General features: G+C 43.4%; 1 protein-coding gene across 1 annotated transcript; it reads right to left on the bottom strand.

The window, feature by feature from the left end:
• Window positions 1–1765: 1765 nt before the first annotated feature.
• On the bottom strand, window positions 1766–3059 carry fam110c (family with sequence similarity 110 member C). Its single transcript, XM_034076611.2, has one exon. The coding sequence runs from the start codon at window positions 2893–2895 to the stop codon at window positions 1837–1839; it is 1059 nt and encodes a 352-aa protein (XP_033932502.1). The 5' UTR covers window positions 2896–3059; the 3' UTR covers window positions 1766–1836.
• Between the last annotated feature and the right edge of the window lie 19700 nt (window positions 3060–22759).

Genomic DNA, 22759 nt, shown 5'->3' with positions numbered 1-22759 from the left:
GGCAACATACAAGAAGAGAGGGCATGACATGACTTGTCTTGAGGGGAAATAGTCTGCCAGGCTCCTGGAAGAAGTAAAGGCGTGTCTACAACATGGGTGCAGCAGTATCAACCCACATATACTCTACACCTACTTATTGTTTGCTTCTGAGTGTGTGAGAGAAAAACAGAGTGGGAATTAACTCAGTTTAACACTAACAATTAACAATAATGTCTGTTACTGCTTCTGCTCAGCTTAAAAAAGAGCTAAAGACAGAAAGAGAGGGGAAGTGTTAAAGAAACAAAGCAGACAGAGATTTGAAGGGAAGTGGAGATACACTTACATCGGGTCACTGGATCGGGTTATTAGGTACATTCCTCTCACACAGAACTCACAGACAAACTCTTTAAGTCTGTTAATGGAAAACAACTAAAAACTACCAGCCTTTATGTCTGGCTGCAGTTGCATTGAATGATTTACCAGTGATGTTTGCGTCAACAAGAAATCCTTGATCCTAACAACATCAACATACATGTGTGTGTGTGTGTGTGTGTGTGTGTGTGTGTGTGTGTATTAGTTGCACAGAAAGCCCCACATGGCACGCATATAAACACACAACTATATTCAATATGAAAAAATGGTTTGTAGTTGGTCACATTCATGTGTTTAAGGTCAAAGCTATGGGCTTATGTGCAAACTAAAAGATGAAAACAATGCGACACAAATCCAGAAGTCTACATGGATTTAAATGTAGCTTCAATAAAAAAACACTGGCCCAAAATACAAAAACACTCATCTCCACTAATACACATCATATTTTTCATTTCTTAAATTGAAATATATGAAAAATAATTTGGCCTAAATAAATCGTTAAAACTTGTTATTGATGTTTTGCATTGGTAAATACATAGTCAGTAACCTAACGTGAGTTAAAAGCTGCTAATGTTCGGTTGTCAGGTTGGAAACATTCCATTTAGCTGATGTTCTCCCTTTCTGTTGTTTTAAATGACTCTCAGATGTTGCTCTATATCCATTACTAAATGCCGAATAATGTGTTAATTGATGGATTTTGGTCAAGTAATCATCATTCAATCACAATCTGGAAACTTTTTCCCTTGCGGGGTTTTTAGGTCACGACAAGCATGTGCCCTTAAATCATAATTTATGTAACCTGCTTCTTAAGATCATATTCCAATGATGGCACTTACCATTTCTCTCCAGGTGAAAGGTGTACATTCCACACACACACACACACACACACACACACACACACACACACACACACACACACACACACACACACACACACACACACACACACACACACACACACACACACACACACACACACACACACACACACACACACACACACACACACACACACACACACACACACACACACCTGAAATAATTTCATAACATTCATCTGCTACTTAGTAATTATTATCTATTATCTAATATATCATTGCAATAACTTGTGTATAGACTCATATTGCACTATTCCACTTTTTTTTTCACTCACTTTAAAAAAAAAAAACCATTTTTATTTTTGTATTACTTTTAATATAGTATATTTTAATATTGGTTAATATTGTCTGCTTATCTGTATTATTGTGTTGCATTATTGGAGAAGCCTGTGACCTAAGATTTTCAATGACATAATTACTCTGTAGCTATGGTAGTTTGACAATAAAGAACCACACACACACACACACACACACACACACACACACACACACACACACACACACACACACACACACACACACACACACACACACACACACACACACACACACACACACACACACACACACACACACACACACACACACACACACACACACACACACCTCAATCGAGGTCTCTTAATTTTTGCCCAGTCTCTATAGCATTCTTGCAGCTGTACAGCCATTTGATGATCCTTGCATTGCGCTCAATAACTGACGTCCCTTGACTTATCTTTTCATGTAACTCTTCTTCCATTAATCCGTCGCTGTCACCACTGTTCCTGGAGAAACCATCGTCTGACGTAGAGGTGCTAAAACTCCGGATGTTGATCTGAATTTCAGCTGAGCGTGAAGAGAAGTTCTCTTTCCCGAATGAGTCAATCATATCACTGCCAAGCCCACAGTACTTGAAAAAATTATCAAAGTCTGCAAAGTTTTTGGAGTACCTGGAGCTGATATCAGAATGAGAACGGCTGACCCCTTTGCCAGACCTCCTTTCAACCTCAGGAACCGTTAGGAGACCAGCAGAATTCTTCGAATCCCCACCTGTCACCTTTGACCCAGACCCACTGTTTTCTTTGCTGTGCTGCCCTGCTAGTCCATTCCTCCTCTGCTGGGATAGAGAGGTTTCTGCATATGAGCTGCATTCCTTTACTGTTCCCACAGGTGTTGTGATTGTTTCCTTGTCACCCTCAGCTTCACACTCCTTATCTGTGGCCTCAGGTAACAAAACATTTTTACGTACGGAGCTCTGCAGCAACCTACGTGTTATGTGGTGTTTTCGGTCCAATGTTGACCCTCTCAGTAAATCACATTTCTGTCTGTAGAGCAGAATAGAGTCTGGTCGTTTTTTGGAGCTGGACCGACGTACCTGCCCTGGCGAGCTGGTGATTTGTACACCACATGCAGTCTCTCTGGAGTTACTCCCTGTGACACGATTCCCACCACGGTTCGAGCTCCGCTTAGAAGACCCAGTGCTACTCACAGAGGCGGATCCAATAATGATCACTGGTGCCTGAGTAGAGTTGACCACCTTTTCGCTTTTGACGTATTTCAGTTTGCTTGCAGCTAGCCTCTCCACAGCACTCATGCCTCCTTTTGTCTCACTCTCCAATTCCATTTGTTTTCGAAGGTATTCAGGACCCTTCTCCAAGATTTTTGTGGTATCACTGGTTGCTTCCATTGTGGTCTAAATGTAATACAAATATGTTATTTCCAAAGAGTAGTAATCCTTTCGCGTGCGTGCTCTCTGGTGTTAGAGGTAAAAGATTCCATTCAAGTCCGTTCTTTGCCTGAGCACGTATTATAACAGGAGACTTCACCTTGTTTGGTCTAAGACACATTACCCCACCCATCCTGTGCAAGGCAGGTTTTAACCAAACACAAGCCTGTTCAAAGTACACCTGATGGTGTCACAAGATAGAACAGTGTAAGCTGACACTCCAGGGTTTTTTCTCTCGTTCTGGAGGAAATGTGGGCCTTTATCCTTATTGCTCAATACAGTAAAAATGTTACACGATCTCTAACCATAAAAACTGGTTTCTGTCTAACATAGTAACCCCTTCAACAGTTATCGACTTATTTACCAGGGAAAGTGACTCATCAACAAGGCTTGCCGCTCAATATTGTGCAATAAATGTTTGCCTTGGCCTTTTCATATCAACACATGTATACTGTTTGTATATATTTCCAACTGATATTGTTTAATGCAGTTAGATCCCAGCCATTATATGTCAAAACACATCTACTCTATAAAATATTCCGACATGAGTCCATCAGTCTTGAAAAAAAACACTGATAATAACTTTTGTCCAAGGTTTATTAGATCATTAAAGTCACAATCATAAAACCAGAGTGCTAATTTGACATGTTTGCAGTCAACCAGTGTGTTCCTTTTGTCTTAGTAACATGTCCCATTTTAAGGTTATAAACTAGAAATTCACATCCCACCACTGCCACCATATGTGAAGGACCAGGGTACAGAAAAAACAGGAGTGCAGGTTGAGGTGCAAAAATACGGATTTTATTGACCCAATATATGTACAGTTTTAAGATGGGTAATAAAATCAATTAGGTTTAAACAAAAGGGTGTAGATATCAACAGACACAATCTAGCATGTACACGCATAAGCAGAACGTCACAAAAATGGGTGACATCCTGTGTGCTCTTCTGTCCAAGAGCAACTCACATACCCCCCCTCATCTCCACACTGCAGGAATGTATAGCACTACTGGTCAGTCCATTATTGCATGCAGGGGAAAGAGGCTCTAAAAAGGGGTGGCTTAAATGGAGTGGCCTCTTCAAACACCCCTCAGGGTTTGAGAGGAATGGTGTAGTCCAATTAGCTGACACCTCTATAAAGGCAGGTATTTTCCATCAGCTCAGCCTTTTGCCAGGAGCAAGGTGAGCTGTAAGACACTGACAATAGGATTACACAACACAAATCACAATAGATATTTTAATCTCTGTGTAACAAAATCATAACCTTTACGATGTGTGTTCGTTTGTGAGGCTTGTAGCCCTCACAAGGTCAAAGTAACCGCGCAAGCATTTATAAGATACAAACCAGATTCAAACATTACCACATGCTTGTTAAAACAATGGCTGCACAATGAATAATAAATAGTGAAAAAATACCACCACTACTAGACCATACAATAAATCTACAAGTTCATTAAAAACATAAAATCACCAGTGATTATTGCAGATCTCGTGTGTGGTATTACAGTCCAGGTCCTGACTCATTAAATCTGCCTTGAATCCATTCCAACTATCACTCCTTACTCACAGTTATTGTTTGTTTTAAATATGTTTTTGACGTTTTCCTGTGAAAACAAAAGCCTAATAATCCCAGGAAAGACATGCAGCAAAACACTGCAAGGAACATTTGATCTCGGACCGCTCCGGTAAGAACATCGGGTTCTCGTTCTTCCATGTGGGCCTCATAACAGACTAGTTTCAAAACCAGAACATTCACGGTTCTGCATCTCCACCAGTGACACTGGCTTTCCTGCCAAGAAAACGTCAAAATGCACCAATATTTCTCTTCTCGAGCCCATTCACTTACTGAGTCCATTTGATTAAATGTTTCTTGACAGTAGACTGTCATTCAAGATTTACATGCAACATTTGACTTATAGAATTGAATGATACATATTTCAAAAGTTTTAAAGTATATGTTCCAACCATTCTTCCAACTATTGTGCAGTGAGCCTTCATGGCCTTCGTTAACTATGGAGATATTCTCGTTGGTCATGCATCCCTATAAACAATTCAGCTGTCAAACCCTGTGTATTATAGTGCATTAAGCTATGAAACAAATGATATATTTCAGACGCATTGTTCTCTGTATCCCGGGTTTTGATGAATGGTTAAGAATAACATTCATCTTGTTCATTTCTAAAGCTTGACTCTATAGTTTCACACCTTTTTTTTCATTTAATTTAAGTGACTACACAATCCAGTAACCTAACCTAATTTATTTCCTTATGTAGACATTCATGTTGGCAGACCTGGTTTGATGTACCTTTTTAAATTAAATGAGCTACAAACTGCTCTCAAACAAGAGTTATACTGTATTAGATATACCACTTTAGATTTAAAGCTTTAATATTGGATGTTTTTATAATTACTAAAACTATTTTTTATTACCTGTTTATTGCGTTGAATGTTCCCTGGTTTCAGGTCTTTCTTGGAAAAAATATTTCGATGTCAATGACATATACAATATTGGTTAAACAATGATTAAATAAATCATGGTGGTTTTGTAATAGAAAGCAGGAGAAGCTGATGCAACATGCGTGTAATGAAAGTTGCGATTGAGGATAATAATTCAAAATAAAACATTTGGCAACAGAATAAGAGGTTGCAGCAACATAGAAAACTGTTTGTTTCATATCAGCTCGGCTCAGCTCTACACAGCATTTTAACACACCCTCCATTAAGTGTTTCTGACCGAGTGAGTGACTTGGTTCTGGCAACTTTTCACAGCCTCTTCAACATATCTGGTGGTCCCTATACTCAATGCTGCTCCTGAAACAAACCCAGAATGTACAGGAATTATAACTGGTGTGCATGTTCCTTAAATGGCTAAACACGACAGATAGATGTTTTTGAATACTTAGATGAGCGAGAGAGAAAACAGCATTTACTTACAAGCTGTGTACAGTACACAAATGCAAACAGTGTGAATGTCATTAGAATAACGTTTTGTATAAGGACAGCATTCATATATATATATATATATATATATATATATATTTACACACACATGTCCTCATTCTTTTTCATTTTTCTAAAAGCAGACATTTCATATCCAATGCATCACTTTCTTTATGCGTGTAAGTTTTACAGGGCCAGTTGAAATGGCCAACACAGTACACAGACAGTAAAGCGTTTTATATTGATTCCACTCAAATCATTTATGCCTAAAGGCTACTTATAGTTTTCAATGTGTGTACATCATTATTATAACACATTTGTTTTTCATGGTGTTGAACTAATATTTTATGCGTGTGATTTCTTCTGAATGGCTACCCTAAAATCAGAACTCAACAATTCACTTGGGCATTGTGCAATGTTGTTTTGCACTTAAACATTTCTTAATCATGATCTCCATCTTGAAAGAAGTTCTCAGATTTTGAGGTCTGGACAAAATCACAAGTCATTCTTATACTTCAGCCCACACTGAATTCTTGTTTAAATCACACAACAAGTCTAAAGCAATGCAAGTGGCGTTGTGTGCCTATAATGTTCACAGCGTTCACATTTATAATGTTTTCTGTCTGGTCATCTTAGGTAAGCTAATTACCACTGAGTATAATTCAAAGCCGAGGCTGGTAGAATTTGTAATGTTTATAAAGTGTAGATCTCATAATGGCACTGAAAGAAAAGCAGGAGCAGGAACCAAGTGTGTACTACATTTCATGTCAATCAATGCACAAGACTTTTCACAAAAAAAGGACAAATTGCAACCACTCGATAGTCAGGCAATCACCAAAGTCAGATGGATTCATCCTCTAGGGACCATGAATGTCTATACCGAATGTTATGACAAACCATAAAACAGTTACAGATATATTTTTATTCAACAGCTGACAGACAACTATTGCCATCCCTAGAGTCACGTTGCAAAAATAGGCACAACATGTTAATTATGAGTCTGACATGGCATTGATAAAGTGTACAATCTGTATAAAACAACATTTGAAAGAGCAATATAAGTTCTCACACACACCTCCCAACTCTCCCCCCTGGGTGTCTGGTTTTACTTGCTGTTTTTCTCTGGGAAGCACTTTGTAAACTTGTAAATACGTTTCATGATTATTATGGAGTTGAAACTAAGTGCACTAACAGCGTTTAATCAGCATGTTGCCATTTAATCAGCATGTTGTTTGACTGATTGTTAAACCCGTTTCTACTTAATATGAGAAAAGAAAGAGGAAGCAGACTCTGGGAGCAATGGAGGGGAGAGGAGTAAACATGAACAAAGTCACCATTAGTCACGTCTCCCCAGGGCCCTACACCTTTATTTAATTTGTTGCTTATGCTGCTTGTTGGATAAACACATTCTACACTTTAATGTGACATGGCATCATCTGTTAATTGTGTTTTTATGGAGTCATTCACAATAATTATCATCCATCCTTGAATGGTGAATGAAACCTGCTGACTCAATTAAAAAATTCTTGCTAATTACGAGATATAATTGCTGCAGGCATCTTTTGCTTGCAGCTATTGTTTCACTGTTATGTAAAGTAACTGATAATTGGTAAATATGCATGCAGAGCTAATAGCTAATATAAGGTCGCTTCGATCTCAATTATCCAGTGTTTATTTATCACAAGCTTATCTTACTGTATCAGTACTGATGCAGTCTCTTTTTATACATCAAAGATTTTAATTTCCTTTTTGTTCATCTTTTCCTTTTGGCCATCAAACATCATGAGGAGAATACATGTTATTTACAGACGTGTAAGACAGGCTTTGAAAGTTTATGAAATGTTAAGCTGCTGTTTTCATATTAACAATAACGAAATATATGAAAGGGTGCGCTGCATTGAGAAAGCAACAGAAGATCATAATTGACTATTTTTTGACATTTTTATGGACCTTTGTGCAGCCAAGAACTTTACTTTATTGGTTTTCTCTCTTTTCTGTCAAGATTGTTGTCAGTGAAAAAGCTTTTGTATATCTGATATATGCTACCTGCTAAGCACGGGTTTGGCGTCGGTTGATTCCGACCGAAACAGGGCTAAAAGAGCGTGAATATTGGAACTACATTAAGCAGGTGCACATAAATATGCTGCAGTGAATGCTATGTGTTGCTATCTGTCTCGGGCTGTTTTTTAACAGGTTTCTGTATTAACTTCAAAATTGGTACCATGTCTTTGCACCAGTACCAAAATATGCTATATGCTATATGCAGCCAGGAAAAAATAAAGTCACTTACACGTCACTCTATTGCTCCCTCCCCCCTCATTAAATACGAGGGCGTCACCCCTCAGCAGCCAATTGCTGCACATGCTAAATTCCTTAAATGCCTGCTCTTCCTCCCTGTCAGTTGTCATTTCAGGTGACCACACGCAGTAGTAGTACTACAAGACTCCTCCTCGTGAGAAAAACACAAGAAAGAACTAGCTCAAGATGTCCAACTCGGACAATTCGGACAATAGCCTTATTCTGCCCTCCCCGGAGTGCGATAAAGCCATCGCCACAGGAGGAAATATCACTGCCGTCTTTAAGGCCGCAGACCCCAGGCTTATCAGAGACAACAGCTTAGGGAAATTCATGGTAGCTTTCGGCATCTTCCGTGACGTTCTCTGCTCCGTCTACCCTGAGAGAAGAGTAGAATTAGATGCGTACATGGCCATTATTGGAGACATCAACATTAGATACAGGAAATCCGTCTTCTTTCAGTACCACAAAAGCTTTTCAAGTAAAGCAGTGCTCCACCTAGCGCATAGCAATATCCGCCTGGATTGGTCAGTGATGGACATCGAGCTGCTCGTGATGGTTACCGGCGGACAATCTGCTATTTCATGCAACAGCTGCGGAGCGCAGGGCCACATCGCTCCCCTCTACCCCTCAGTGCCTTTCTCCGTGCCCAGAGCCTCCCACATGCAGTATGCTGGGAACGATAGACCAAGCCGTCAGTTCCTGCAGGGATGCACACCCGAAGTCCGTGTGCCCCAGGCGCAGCCGAAACCTTACAGTAGTTCTGCGCCAGAAACCTCGTGGTGGAAAAACATTTTGAAACATCACCCCTCCACTCCCATTAACATCCCTCAGCTAGCAGCTGCGCTATCTACTCACCCAAATTCCGTGTTCGTGGACTATCTCCTGTCAGGGCTCTCCCAAGGCTTCAGGGTAGGGGTCCTCTCATCTCCCACAGTTACTTTCGTAGCAAGAAACTTACAGTCAGCCGCTAAAGAACCCAACATAGTTTCCCAGCTCATCGACAAAGAACTTCTCAAAGGATATATAATCGGTCCTTTTAGCTCCTCCCCCTTCCCAGTGTTCCGTTCAAATCCCATCGGAATAGCCACACGCAAATACTCCGAGAAAAAAAGGCTGATTTTCGATCTGTCCGCTCCCCGTTCCGGCCCATTCTGCAGCGTCAACAGCATCATCCCTCCAGATCAGTTTTCCCTTCACTATGCCTTAGTGGACAATGCAATAAAGATGATTAAGTTCACAGGGCACGGAGCTTGGCTCTCCAAAGCGGACATTACCGATGCCTTCAAAATCATCCCCATTCATCCGTCTCAGTGGAATTTGTTCGGTATTAAGTGGGAGTCCAAACTCTATTTCGCCGTTCGCCTGACCTTCGGGTGCAGAAGCAGTCCCTGCATTTTCAACTCCTTCTCGGAAGCGCTCTGCTGGATCCTGCTGAACATCGTCAGAATCCCCTCCGTCCTTCACCTACTGGACGATTTCCTCCTCATAGTCCCGCCACAGGACAGCTCAGGGATCTCACTGGCCAAGCTGAAACACTGCTTTCAGGAGTTAGGTGTCCCTCTCTCCAAAGAGAAAACGTTAGGTCCCAACACACGCTTAGAGTTCTTAGGCATCATCCTCAACTCCATAGACATGAAGGCGTCTCTCCCCTCCGACAAATTGCAGCGCATCCGGGACATCACCAAGTCATACTGCGAGCAACAAGTCATCACAAAACAACAGTTGCTCTCCCTTCTCGGACACCTCAACTTCGCCATGCGCGTCATCCCCCAGGGGCGCTTGTTAATCTCCCGCCTCCTGGACGCAGCATTGGCGGTCGACAACCTCCATGACTGCGTTTTCTTAGACGAAGGCTGCCGCTCAGACCTACGTTTCTGGTCCCTCCCGCTCGCCCACTGGAACGGAGTTACTTTCTTTTATGATGACCTTGTGTGTTCCTCTGACTCAATGAGGTTTTTCACGGATGCCGCCCCATCCGTGGGTTTTGGGGGTTTCTTCCAGGGAGAGTGGTTCGCAGGGTCATGGCCCCCATCATTCCCTAATCATGCTTCATCCTCCGCTCTGCACGAGATCTTTCCGATCGCCGTTGCATGCCACGTATGGGGTCGCCTGTGGTTCCGTAAACGCATCTCGGTGCTGTGCGACAACCAGTGGTCGAAATCATCAACAAGGCGCGCTCCCAGTGCAGCGACATTATGCCATTCATGAGAAGCATCACGCGGTCCTCCATAATCCACAACTTCATCATCACAGCTCGCCACATTCCCGGTCACCTCAATGTTGTTGCTGACTCCCTCTCCCGCTTTAATTTCCAGACATTCCGGAACCTCTGCCCGGAAGCCAGCTCGCAACCAGTCGGAATCCCTCCACTTCATCTCCTCTCTCTGCACTAATCGAGAGTCCCCTAGCTCGGCACCTCGAGTCTGCCAGATTCTTTACGAGAAAGGGCTTAGCCGCTTCCACCCTCAAATCCTACGATTTCGCATGGAGAACGTTCGCTTTTTTCTGCCGCTCAGTAGGTGTCTCACTCAAACCTGTCCTCATCTCCATCGTGTGCGCCTTCATGGGCTACTACACCACTGATCGACACCTCAAACCCCAGTATATCCGGAGCCTCTTAGCAGGCATTCAATTTAATGTTCGCTGCTCCGATCCTAGCTTTCCCAGCCTATTTTCAAACCCTACAGTAAGCTTATTCTTAAAGGGTTGTATAAGACGTTTCCCCCCGCTGCATACCCGAGGCTCCCTATCACGCTCCCCGTCCTGCGCCTCATGCCGTCCACACTCAGGAAAGGATTATTTTCCCCCTATATCGACGCGCTGCTCGATGCCGTATTTTTATTAGCCTTCTGTGCATTCCTCCGACCTGGCGAATTCACCACAGCTTCCCTCACGTTCGACCCCAGTCAAGACGTCTGCCTCTCCGACCTAGTCTTCAACGCCAACCACTTTAGTCTCAGCCTCAAACACTCCAAATGCGGAGGAGCCTGCTCAGTTATCGCAGCTCGTATCGATTCCCCGTTCTGCCCTTTTAATTCCATGATTAAATTCCTGCTCTGCAGACCCCCCACCAATCCGTCCTCACCACTTTTTCTCATCAAAGGAAATGCTCCCTTAACGCTGCGCCTGTTCAATTTCTACCTCAAGCAAGTCCTCATTAAGTCTGGCCTATCACCTACATCATACTCGGGACATTCCTTCAGGATAGGTGCAGCCACCTCTGCTGCTAATCAAGGTCTCTCCACCTCATACCTACAACAACTAGGACGGTGGCCCTCCTCCGCCTTCACAACCTACATTCGCCCGGACATCAGCACCGTACTGGCTTCCCAAAGATCTCTCGGACCCTAACTATGGTATTTATGCATATAACTGGTGGTGGTTCATAACACATTTACACGTATACATGTCTCATTATGGTACCGGATTTCAAACTGTCCTAGTCCGCGGGCCCCGCCCACAGGGAATGATGTCTCGTCTCATGCTGCATCTACACGTAACGTGCTACATTCTCCTGCACGCAGGTATCTAATCCCAGGCCCTTGCTCAAATGTGTCTGTGTAAAATGTATACCCTGCGACGTCAGGTGTGGACTGGGGGTCCCCGTAGACTTCGGTCTCGTGGACTGGGAGTCCCCGTAGACTTCGGTCTCGTGGACTGTGGGCCCCAGTAGACTTCGGTCTCGTGGACTGTGGGCCACCGTAGACTTCGGTCTCAGTTAAAAAACAAGATCCCTGCTTCGGCAGGACGTAGGGTGGCGTAGTCAAGCCCTGCTAGCCAGGCAGGCGACCCTCAGGTCGTTTTCAGATAAGACCGGCACTGATTTCGGCCGTCAGAGTCTCAGCATGACCCGTAAGCTCCGGCAGTGATTCCGGCCTTCTGCCGCATACATATGTTAATTTATTATTTCATCCCCAGATCACCACAAGGTAAGAAACTCAGTTCATCTCAGTATTCCATACTTCACTGGTTTTGGGGATTTCATCGGAGCGGTTCTTTCCCTCCTGAATGATTATCCTGCAAACCGGGGCCTAATCACCAAACACCATTCCATTCTCCTGTTGTATTATCATGGCAATCATTTCATTCATATGACGTGTAACAATAAATATGTATTCCTTACATCACGTCTCTCCAGTTTGAAGTGGAGTCCTGAACAGCTGACTGGTTTCTCTGAGTGTTAGAGCAAGATGGCCGCGCCTATGTTGGCTGCTAGTCGTCTTCACTCGCTACCGCTCCTGTTTGTCGCTTATCTGTTTCTTTTGTTGTGCGTACGCAATGTCAAACCGGCAGTTTCCTACGATCGCCAAACTCTGCTGGGTATAGGTGTTTTGGTGGCACAATTACTGTCGGATCGATCGGCACAGTGCAGTTGTCACCGTACCCTGCGCCCCCAAGTACCAGAGGTAATCTGGTCTACAACCTGTTGCTGCCCCCGAACCTGGAGAGCAAGACGGAGGGGAAGGCGAGCCAGAGCGGCGGTAAAGTTCCGCAAGCTGACAGGAGGCCGCCCCTCGTCTATACTGTGTACCATCTCCACGACAGCTGGCCCCAGGATGAGGCCGTCATGCCTCCGTCCTATTCTCCCGGCATCAACATCCCACCTACCCGCGTTTGCTCCTGCCAAACGACAATTCACAAAACGACAATTCACAAAACTCACCAGTGTGGCTTCAGTGCCTGGGTGTCCGCATCGAGGGTCGGGGGTCTCTGGAAATCGACCATCGGCTCGTTTCGGCGTGGCTCCTGTGTCCGGCTGCCTGCGCCCACTGCCTCAGGCCTCGAAGATAGGAAGAGCCGGATCTGACTCCGTATCCTTTTGTTTGTTGAACGCCAGATCCGTTACAAACAAATCCTTTTTATTAAATGACTTCGTCATCTCAAGAGAGCTGGATTTTATGCTTGTTTCGGAGTCCTGGCAGAGAGCCGGGGAGTTTTCCTCCTTGAACGAACTTTGTCCTCCGGGCTACAGCTACTCCTGTGCTCCTAGGCGCACTGGCCGAGGAGGAGGACTTGCCGCGTTCTACAGAGACTGCTTCTCCACCAACATGGTGAGCACTGGATCCTTTCCAACATTTGAAGTGCTAATAACTAAAGTGGGTCACTCAAACCCGTTTTATTGTATTTTAATATATCGCCCTCCAGGCAAGAATGGCTCTTTTTTATCCGATCTTGGTGACTTACTAACCTCCATCATCCGCTATGAAAGAGTTCTTCTGTGCGGGGATTTTAACATTCATGTAAATGACTGCTAAGACAAATTTGCCAGTGATTTCCTTAATGTCACAGAATCTTTTAATTTCTGTCAACATATGTCTGGCCCAACGCATAACAAAGATAACACATTGGATCTCGTGTTCACAATTGGTCTAAATATTAGCAACGTTTGTTTTGATGAGCTATCTGTTTCCGACCATAAAGCTGTACTATTTGTCATGTCGTTGGATAACGCTTATGTTCAGGGGAAGCAAGTAAAAACCTTGCGTATTTTAAATGGCGCTGCGGTTGAGAAATTTGTAACAGCTTTTGACAGCAATGTTTTGGTGTCGCATGTTGATGATGTTGATTGTCTAATCAACGCTTTCAATACACACTGCTCCGCCATTTTAGATGACGTCGCTCCCATGGTGACACGCAGCTCTCTAGCTGTAAACACATCCCACTGGTTAACAGAGGACACCCGTATACTCTATACTGAAACGGCTTTGTCGCAAAGTTGAGCGGCTGTGGAAAACCACAAATCTCCAGGTACACCGCCTCCATCTGAAGGACCTTTACTGTGATTACAACAATTTGGTCAAAAATGCCCGGGCTACCTATTTTTCTAATCTCATCTCCTCTAGTAAGCACAACCCCAGAGTACTATTTAAAACCATAAATACCATTGTAAACCCGTCCACCCCCTCAGTTCCTATTTATTCAAACGACGACTGCGACCGTTTTCTCACCTTTTTTATAAACAAGGTAGCTGATGTGAGGTCGAGCATCACCCCCTCCAACTCCCCCCTCCCTATCTGTCCAGTTAGGCAGGCCACGCTGAGTAATTTCTCCTGCATCACCTTAGCCGACCTGACCTCTGTTGTGAGCACTATGAAATCTTCCTCAAGCCCTCTGGATGCTTTACCAACGTCCATGCTAAAAGAAGTTTTTTCATGTGTCGCTCCACCCCTGCTCCACATTATAAACATCTCCATTGTCTCTGGCTCCGTCCCATCATTTTTTAAGCAGGCGGTTGTTCAGCCCCTTCTCAAAAAAAACAATCTAGATCCCTCCCTCCCAAATAATTACAGGCCCATCTCAAAGCTCCCATTTGTGTCAAAAGTTTTAGAAAAAGTTGTTGCTAATCAACTCAATACATTTCTGAATGACAATAAAATCCATGACAAATTCCAATCAGGTTTCAGAAAACACCACTCCACAGAATCAGCTCTCCTCAGGGTCTCCAATGACTTCATGATGGCATCGGATGCAGGCGATTGCGTGGTTCTGGTGTTGTCGGACCTGAGTGCAGCATTTGACACAGTGGACCACGCCATCATGCTAGATAGACTCAGGGAGTGGGTAGGCATCTCAGGGTCTGCCTCAGTGGGAGAAGTTTCTCTGTGGCGGTGGGCCCGTTCTCATCACATAGATGATATCCAGATATAACCAGGAACATTGCCAAGTTCAGGGGGGTTCTATCCAACGCCGAAATGGAGATGGCTATCCATGCCTTTACTTCATCCCGGCTTGATTATTGTAATGCTCTGTTCTCCTGCCTCAACAAAACATCAATACACCGGTTACAACAGGTCCAAAATGCTGCAGTCAGGTTACTGACTCGGTCCAAAAAAACATGCCACATCACTCCGATTCTTTCTGCCCTGCACTGGCTCCCTGTCCATCTCAGAACCCAATTCAAAGTACTGGTCTTCACATATAGAGCTGTCCATGGCCAAGCCCCAGCCTACATCAATGACCTTATCCACCCGCACATCACAACCCGGGCCCTGAGGTCCTCTGAGAAAGGCCTCCTAAGGGTGCCCCGAACCAGGCTAAGGCCACAACAAACAGATGAGGAAATGTGCTTTCCTCATCTGTTTGTTGTGGCCTTAAAGCCGAATCATAATAATTTTGGCAGTCAGCACATGATAATCCTTTTTTATTCAAAGCAGGTCCAAATGTATATTAAATCCAAGTAAGAAAAATCCCATTTTAGTAGATATATAACATTTTGCAGTGTAATGAGCACAAACACAAAGAATAATTTCTTTGTGGAACACAAGTTGCTGCATTCACATTGTAGTGATTAAAATATTCCACAAGGATATTGCCTAAACCAGCGATATTACAATCTCTGAACAAAACTTCAAAAATAATGAGTGCATTACACAAAGAAACAAATGTGTGAATGTCTTTGTTTGACAAAAAGTTTTAATATACTGGTATTAGTCACTTGCTGTACGTTCACAGCGGTTGACGCAAGTAGAACGATTTGATTAGTGGAGGTATTTTAGTGGTGGTAACATTGTGAGTGTTACAAACACAGACTTGCTAGGTCAAACAGGGTTCAATGGCCCAAAAACATTTCCATTAGGAGACTGGAAACTGTCCAGTGTCAAATCTGGCTTGATCATGGATCAGCACAACAGCTGGGAATTTACTCTTAAATTCATTTATTTCTTTAGCTTCTAGTTCTGAAGTTTCTCTTTAGTCTCTTTAGTACTCTGCCAGTACTGCAACCGTTCGTTTAGGGATCAAGTGACCTTTTCGTCAGCTGCCATGACGTGATATGATGATTACACGCATGGGGATGAGCAAGCTTTTGTTTTAGTTGGTTATTTACATTACATTTAGCTGACGCTTTTATCCAAAGCGACTTACAATAAGTGCGTTCGACCAACAAAATACAAACTTGAAGAAAACAGAATCATATAAGTATCAGGTTTCATAGAGCAAAAACATTTCAAGTGCTACTCAACTGGCTTTAGGTAAGCCAGTCCTTTTATTAGTATATAAGTGCTTTGTTAATAGTTCTATCGCTCGAAGTGGAGTCGAAAGAGATGAGTTTTCAGTCTGCGCCGGAAGGTGTGTAAGCGATCTGCTGTCCTGATGTCAATGGGGAGCTCATTTCACCATTTTGGAGCCAGGATAGCAAACCCACGTGTTTTTGCTGATGGGAACTTGGGTCCCCTTCGCAGCGAGGGTGCAGCGAGCCGTTTTGTTGATGCAGAGCGGAGTGCACGTGCTGGGGTGTACGGTTTAACCATGTCCTGGATGTAGGAAGGGCCAGATCCATTCGCAGCATGGTACGCAATACCATTGTCTTGAAGTGGATTTTAGCAGTTACCGGAAGCCAGTGGAGGGAGCGGAGGAGCGGCGTGGTGTGGGAGAATTTAGGAAGGTTGAAGACCAGACGAGCCGCTGCATTCTGGATGAGCTGCAGAGGTCGGATGGCACATGCAGGTAGACCAGCCAGGAGGGAGTTGCAGTAGTCTAGGCGTGAGATGACGAGAGCCTGGACCAGAACCTGCGTCGCTTTCTGGGTCAGCTGGGGACGTATCCTCCTGATGTTGTAAAGCGTGTATCTGCAGCAACGGGTTGTAGCAGCGATGTTTGCAGTGAAGAACAGTTTGTTATCTAGGATCACGCCCAGATTCCTTGCAGTCTGAGTCGGGGAAACAACAGAGGTGCTGATGTTGATTGTTAGGTCAAGAGTGGGACAATCTTTTCCCGGAAGGAAAATCAGTTCAGTCTTGTCAAGGTTGAGCTTGAGGTGATGAGCAGACATCCACTGAGAGATGTGAGCTAGACAAGCAGAGATGCGTGCGACGACCTGGGTTTTTGAGCGGGGAAAGGACAGAATTAATTGGGTGTCGTCAGCGTAGCAGTGGTATGACAAACCATGCGGGCTAATGACAGATCCGAGCGAGTTTGTGTACAAGGAGAAGAGGAGGGGACCAAGAACAGAGCCCTGAGGGACCCCTGTAGTTAATTGACAAGGGTCGGACTCCGACCCTCTCCAAGTAACCCTGTAGGTGCGGTCTTTGAGGTATGGGGTGAGGAGGGAAAGTGCAGAGCCTGAAACTCCAAGTTCTTGAAGAGTGTGAAGGAGGATCTGATGGTTCACCGTGTCGAATGCAGCAGACAGGTCCAACAGGATGATGACAGAGGAGAGGGAGGCTGCTTTAGCCGTGTGCAGTTCCTCAGTGACAGCAAGGAGGGCAGTTTCTGTGGAGTGACCTACCTTGAAACCAAACTGGTGCGGATCCAGAAGGTTGTTCTGATGGAGATAACAGGAGAGTTGTTTAAAGACAGCGCGTTCAAGTGTTTTAGACGGGAACGGGAGGAGAGAGACAGGCCTGTAGTTTATAACATCAGACGGGTTGAGAGTGGGTTTCTTTAGGAGAGGGTTTACTCTTGCCTCCTTGAGAGTGTTTGGAAAGTGACCAGAAGTTAGAGAAGTGTTGATGAAATGGGTGAGAAATGGTAGAATATCAGGAGCGATAGTCTGAAGGAGGTTTGAAGGGATAGGGTCCAGAGGACAGGTGGTAGGGCGGGCAGAGGTAATGAGGGTAAGAACCTCACTTGGAGAGAGAGGGGAAAAGGAGGTCAGTGTGTGGGTGAAAGGAGGGTCTGGTGACCCAGCAGTGAGTAAAGGTGAGTCAGAAAAAGAAGAGCGAATATCAACCTTTTTTTCAAAGTGGTTAACAAAGTCGCTTGACAGAAGGGAGGAGGGGGGAGGGGCTTTGGGGGGGTCCAAGAGGGTGGAGAAGATGGAAAATAGTTTTTTAGGATTGGAATAGGAAGATTGGATCTTATCTTGAAAGAAAGTGCTTTTTGCCTGAGAGATCGAAGCAGAGAAGGAGGAGAGGAGAGCCTGATAGGTTAGGAGGTCGTCATGGTGTTTGGATTTCCACCGTTTCCGCTCTGCTGCCCTAAGGACGGTTCTATTAGCACGCAGTGCGTCATTTAGCCAGGGAGCAGGAGGGGACTGACAAGCCTGCCGAGATGTGAGAGGACAGAGAGAGTCCAGAGAGGATGAGAGAGTAGAGAGGAGAGTTTCTGCAGCAGAGTTTGGAGGCAGGAGTTGGAACGAGTCAGAGGAAGGGAGGGCTGAGAGCACCGATGAGGCAAAAGTAGAGGGGGAGAGGGAACGAAGGTTACGGCGGACAGGTGCAGGATGAGAAGAGATTAGTTCGTTATGTTTGGAGAGGGGTAGAGAGAATGAAATGAAGAAGTGATCGGAGGTGTGGAGCGGGTTTACAGAGAGGTTAGAAGTAGTGCAGTTCCTTGAGAATATGAGATCAAGGACATTGCCAGCTTTATGAGTTGGTGGGGACGGAGACAGTGAGAAAGCAAAGGCGGTTAACAGAGATGTTAGTTTGTCTATCTTCCCTGTCTGGAGGTTGAAGTCTCCGAGAAGTACAGCGGGAGGGCCAGTTTCAGGGATGCGTGAGAGGAGATTATCTAATTCCTCCAAGAAGTCCCCCAAGGCGCCTGGTGGACGGTAGAGAATTGTATCGGATGGGTTACTGTGACGGCATGGAATTCAAAGGTGGAAGGAGCGAAGTTAGGTAGCTTGAAGAGGGAAAAGCTCCATTTGGGAGAGAGCAGGAGACCAGTGCCACCTTCTCTGCCAGTGGGTCTGGGTGTATGGGAGAAGGAATATGCTGTGGAGAGAGCTGCTGGGGTGGATGTGTTATATGGAGTAATCCACGTCTCAGTGAGAGCAAGGAAATCCAGAGACTGCAGGGAAGCGTAGCCAGAGATGAAGTCAGCCTTAGGAACAGCTGACTGGCAGTTCCACAGGCCGCCTGAAACTAGATGTTGGATGTCAATGGAGCATGTGGGATAGACGAGAGCAGGCCGGTTATATCGATTACGAGATACACAGGGCCAGTGATAATTGCGAGAAGACACATAAACAGGAATGGAGAAAATACACATGATTATAGCCTGAGGGGCTAAACAACCAAATAAAATAAAACACCAGCGATACTTAGCTCAATCAAAGTAGGATTTGCCTCCTCTTTGCCACCCTCGTGACTCCAGCAGGACTCCTTTGTCTTTGTCAGTCTTACTCCAGCAGGACTCCTTTGTCTTTGTCAGTCTTCGTCTGTCTGACGCTGAAGCTCCAGGAAAGTGCTACCTAAAATGGACACCCGATTGCTGAGTTCTCACAGCTGTGGGGCCACGTCCCTTTAATTAGTTAACTCTCTGCAGCTGGTGGCCCTCAAAAGGAAATCTAGACTGGCTCCCTCCTGAGTTGTTATTGTCTTTTCAGTGGCCCAATGGTTTTACAATTACATTAAACCCTAAGTTATGAGTTTAACCCTTAATACAGTTACACCTACTCAATAAAGCTCTTAGTATTCTACAAATGTTTAAATCAAAGTTAACCCTAGCAGTCAGTTAGTTCAGTTTTAAGGTTTCAGTCAAATTACTTGTCCCAAGTTTCTGCCTGACAGATACTGTAGCGGTTTTGAGATTTCAAATCACAATTTCAGTCAGATCAACTACAGAGCATTTATACAGAGTACACACACTGAAACGGAGAAGTCTAAAAATGTGTATGCTTTCTTCATTCTAAACATTTGTATATTATATCCTGATTTTATAAGAAGTGACAACTGATAATAAAGCAATTATACTTCAGTGTGAACAGCTGTCTCTGTAACATTTGTAATCTGAAAGGAGTGTTTGTCTGGTCTCACATACATCATGTAAATGTCCCCTCTGTGGGACTAATAAAGGTATTCTGATTCTGATTCTGATCAACGAGTGCCAGTTGAACTTCCAGAAACTTCCAATATTTCCTTGGAAGAAAAAGCAGTATTCATAATGGCTTCCACCTTGCCTTTGATACTTCAATTCCGCTCTTGCCTTGGGTTACTCTTAAGGGGTCTCTTTTTAGTAAGAAACAATTGAGACCACAAACTAGATAATTAACCCGTAAAAATATATAAGATTACCATCCATGACATTTTGAGGTTGAAGCTCTTTTTCAGACATGGTATATGAGACACATCTTAACATAATATCAGGCCAGAGAACGGGATGGAAATATTGTCAATGTAGAGTTTATGTCAGAGCATTTCCAGTATGGGTTAGATCCATGTCTGTTTGAGTACCTGTACAGTAGACAATTAGGTCTAAAATGCTATTCTTCTGTAATCACAGTGTTTAATAGTGAATTTCCAGCTATTATTGTTGAAGTTTTAGAACTCATTCAGTCTGTAAGGTCATAGCCAGCAAGTTAATGTTTTGTTATCATTCTGTTATTACTGTTTTATTTTGTTACTCACCTCTCCTCTCATTTCAGTATCACCACTTATAGGGTTCTTTCCTTTTCCTTGTCTATTTTGGTTGCCTTCCTGACCAACCGTGTACTGAACCTTTGCTAGGTAAAGACTTTTTTTTAAACTAAAACCTGTCCCTAAGTCATGCTATTGCATCCTCGACCTGTGTTCACTCAGTCGTTACACAGTCAGTTTCAAAATTATTTATTGCAGAGAAAATGTCATCAATGTACCTCTTCCAGTTGTGAATGGAAGGTATAGGGTATGGCTTGCTTTGTAAATTGATGATTATAAACAGTTTGAATAAACCAGAGCGAACAAAACTAAGAACCAAACTGAAAATATTGGATGTAAGAGTAATCACAATGAGGTCCACAGGAGGACTGGGGATGCAAGTAGTTTAAGAAAACAGTTACAGCCTGTAAGGGTCTGTCAAAGGGTACATTTGAGTGAACAGATTCAATGTACATTGTCATTATAAAGCACTGTTCATCTGGTATTTCAAAAGAATGAAATGAAAAGAGATGTGGCATGTGGTTGTAGGAAGTAAACAACAAAGGTTCAAATGTTCTCGTTTTGTGATCTGATTGCGCCAAGACTGCCCGCGGGTACATCTGTGTAGCTTTTGTGGATCTTTGGGAGGGTGTACAAAACTGGTGTGACAAGGAATTATACTGTCATAAAAGCATATTCTGGTTTTGTAATTTTTTTTCACATCTCCAGGAGCAAATGTAAGTTGTTTCTTATCCACTGAAGTACAATGTGGGAGTATGTATTCGTTTTATACAGAAGGTGGCATTGGTTAGTTGTTGGTAAATTACATGTTGCACCGACAATGACAATGGCTCCAACCTCTGAACTATCGATTTCAATGGAGTTCATTTCTATCTTCTGATTTTTACTTAAGTCCTCAATCACCTTGTATTTCCTTGTTTTGCTTAGAAGATGGAAGACATCCTTCTATATCCTTCTCTGCAGTATGTATGGATTCATGCATTTCTAATTGTAGGGGGGATAAAGTTACTTTAACCTCTAAAAGGATTACATACTTTAGCTTAGAGTTTTGAGTTGGCCTCATTTCATCGCATTTTTCAGCAACTATTTACAAATCCCTTGGGGCCACGTTACCTCACAACAACCGTATAAGAGTGGGAGAAGCTGTGATAATGCCACTTCAAAACTCTTTCAATCTAGTCTGAATGTTTTAGGAGGCTTCTAAATAAAGCAAGTTCCATAACTTTACCAACGCTAACAGTCACCATCGTAAATTCGTAATTGACAATGATGAGCACAACTTTTAGGCAGCCTGTCTTCAGCGACTCAGATTTTGTTCGAAGCTATACCTTAAAAGTACTGACAGAAAACTTCTATTATGTGGAAAATCTTTCAATCCAGTCCATTCAACATTAGTCTTCATATAGTTCAGCTGCAATCGCAGCATCTATAGCTTCAATAGCTTAAATAGATTACTAAGCTGCTGACCAACAGAAACATTTTCAACTAATACATAAACATGAAGGATTTGCACCTGTATAAATTCAATTCAATTCAAAACCTTTATTTATCCAGGTAAAATCCCATTGAGATCAATGATCTCTTTTTTCAAGGGAGACCTGCAGCAGTAGGTTCCACAAGAAGACATAAAAACATAAACAACAGAACAACAAAAGGACATCATACAGCAAAATGTACAGGGATTACAATTTACATATTTAACCACATGTACAGGTACCAACAGCATCTGATTTTGTAGCATCCAACCGAGCTTTAAAAACATGTAGTGGTACTAGCTTGGTAATTTTCCATTCTTTTTGCAGACTGTTCCATGTTAGTGGAGCTGCACATCTAAAAGCTTTCTTCCCTAAGACAGTCCTAGCACTTGGCACATTTAATAAAACCACAGCATGCGATCTCAGGCAATAAGTACTTTCAATTCGCAGAGAGATCAGGGAGCAGATATAAGATGGTAGTTTATCCAACATGGCTTTGTAAATGAAAAAGTACCAGTGACTGAGCCTCCGTACAGTAAGTGATGGCAAAACCGCCTTGGTATACAGGGTACAGTGATGCGTAAGTGCTTTACAATTTGTCAACAATCTCAGTGCACTGTGATACGCAGCATCTAACTTGCTTAGGTAATTGGCAGGTGCATTCATATATAACAAATCACCATAGTCCAGCACAGGTAAAAAGGTCACAGAGCCTTTTCCTGGCCTCAAGCGAGAAACAGGACTTGTTTCTGAAAAAGAACCCTAGCCTAACCCTCAGTTTTTTAAGCAGGTTATTGACATGAAGTTTAAAAGAGA

Source organism: Pseudochaenichthys georgianus, chromosome 24 (genome assembly GCF_902827115.2).
Source record: "Pseudochaenichthys georgianus chromosome 24, fPseGeo1.2, whole genome shotgun sequence".
Lineage (NCBI taxonomy): Eukaryota > Metazoa > Chordata > Actinopteri > Perciformes > Channichthyidae > Pseudochaenichthys > Pseudochaenichthys georgianus.
The sequence above is the reverse complement of the archived record's forward strand: the minus strand, read 5'-3'. Positions and strand labels throughout refer to the sequence as shown.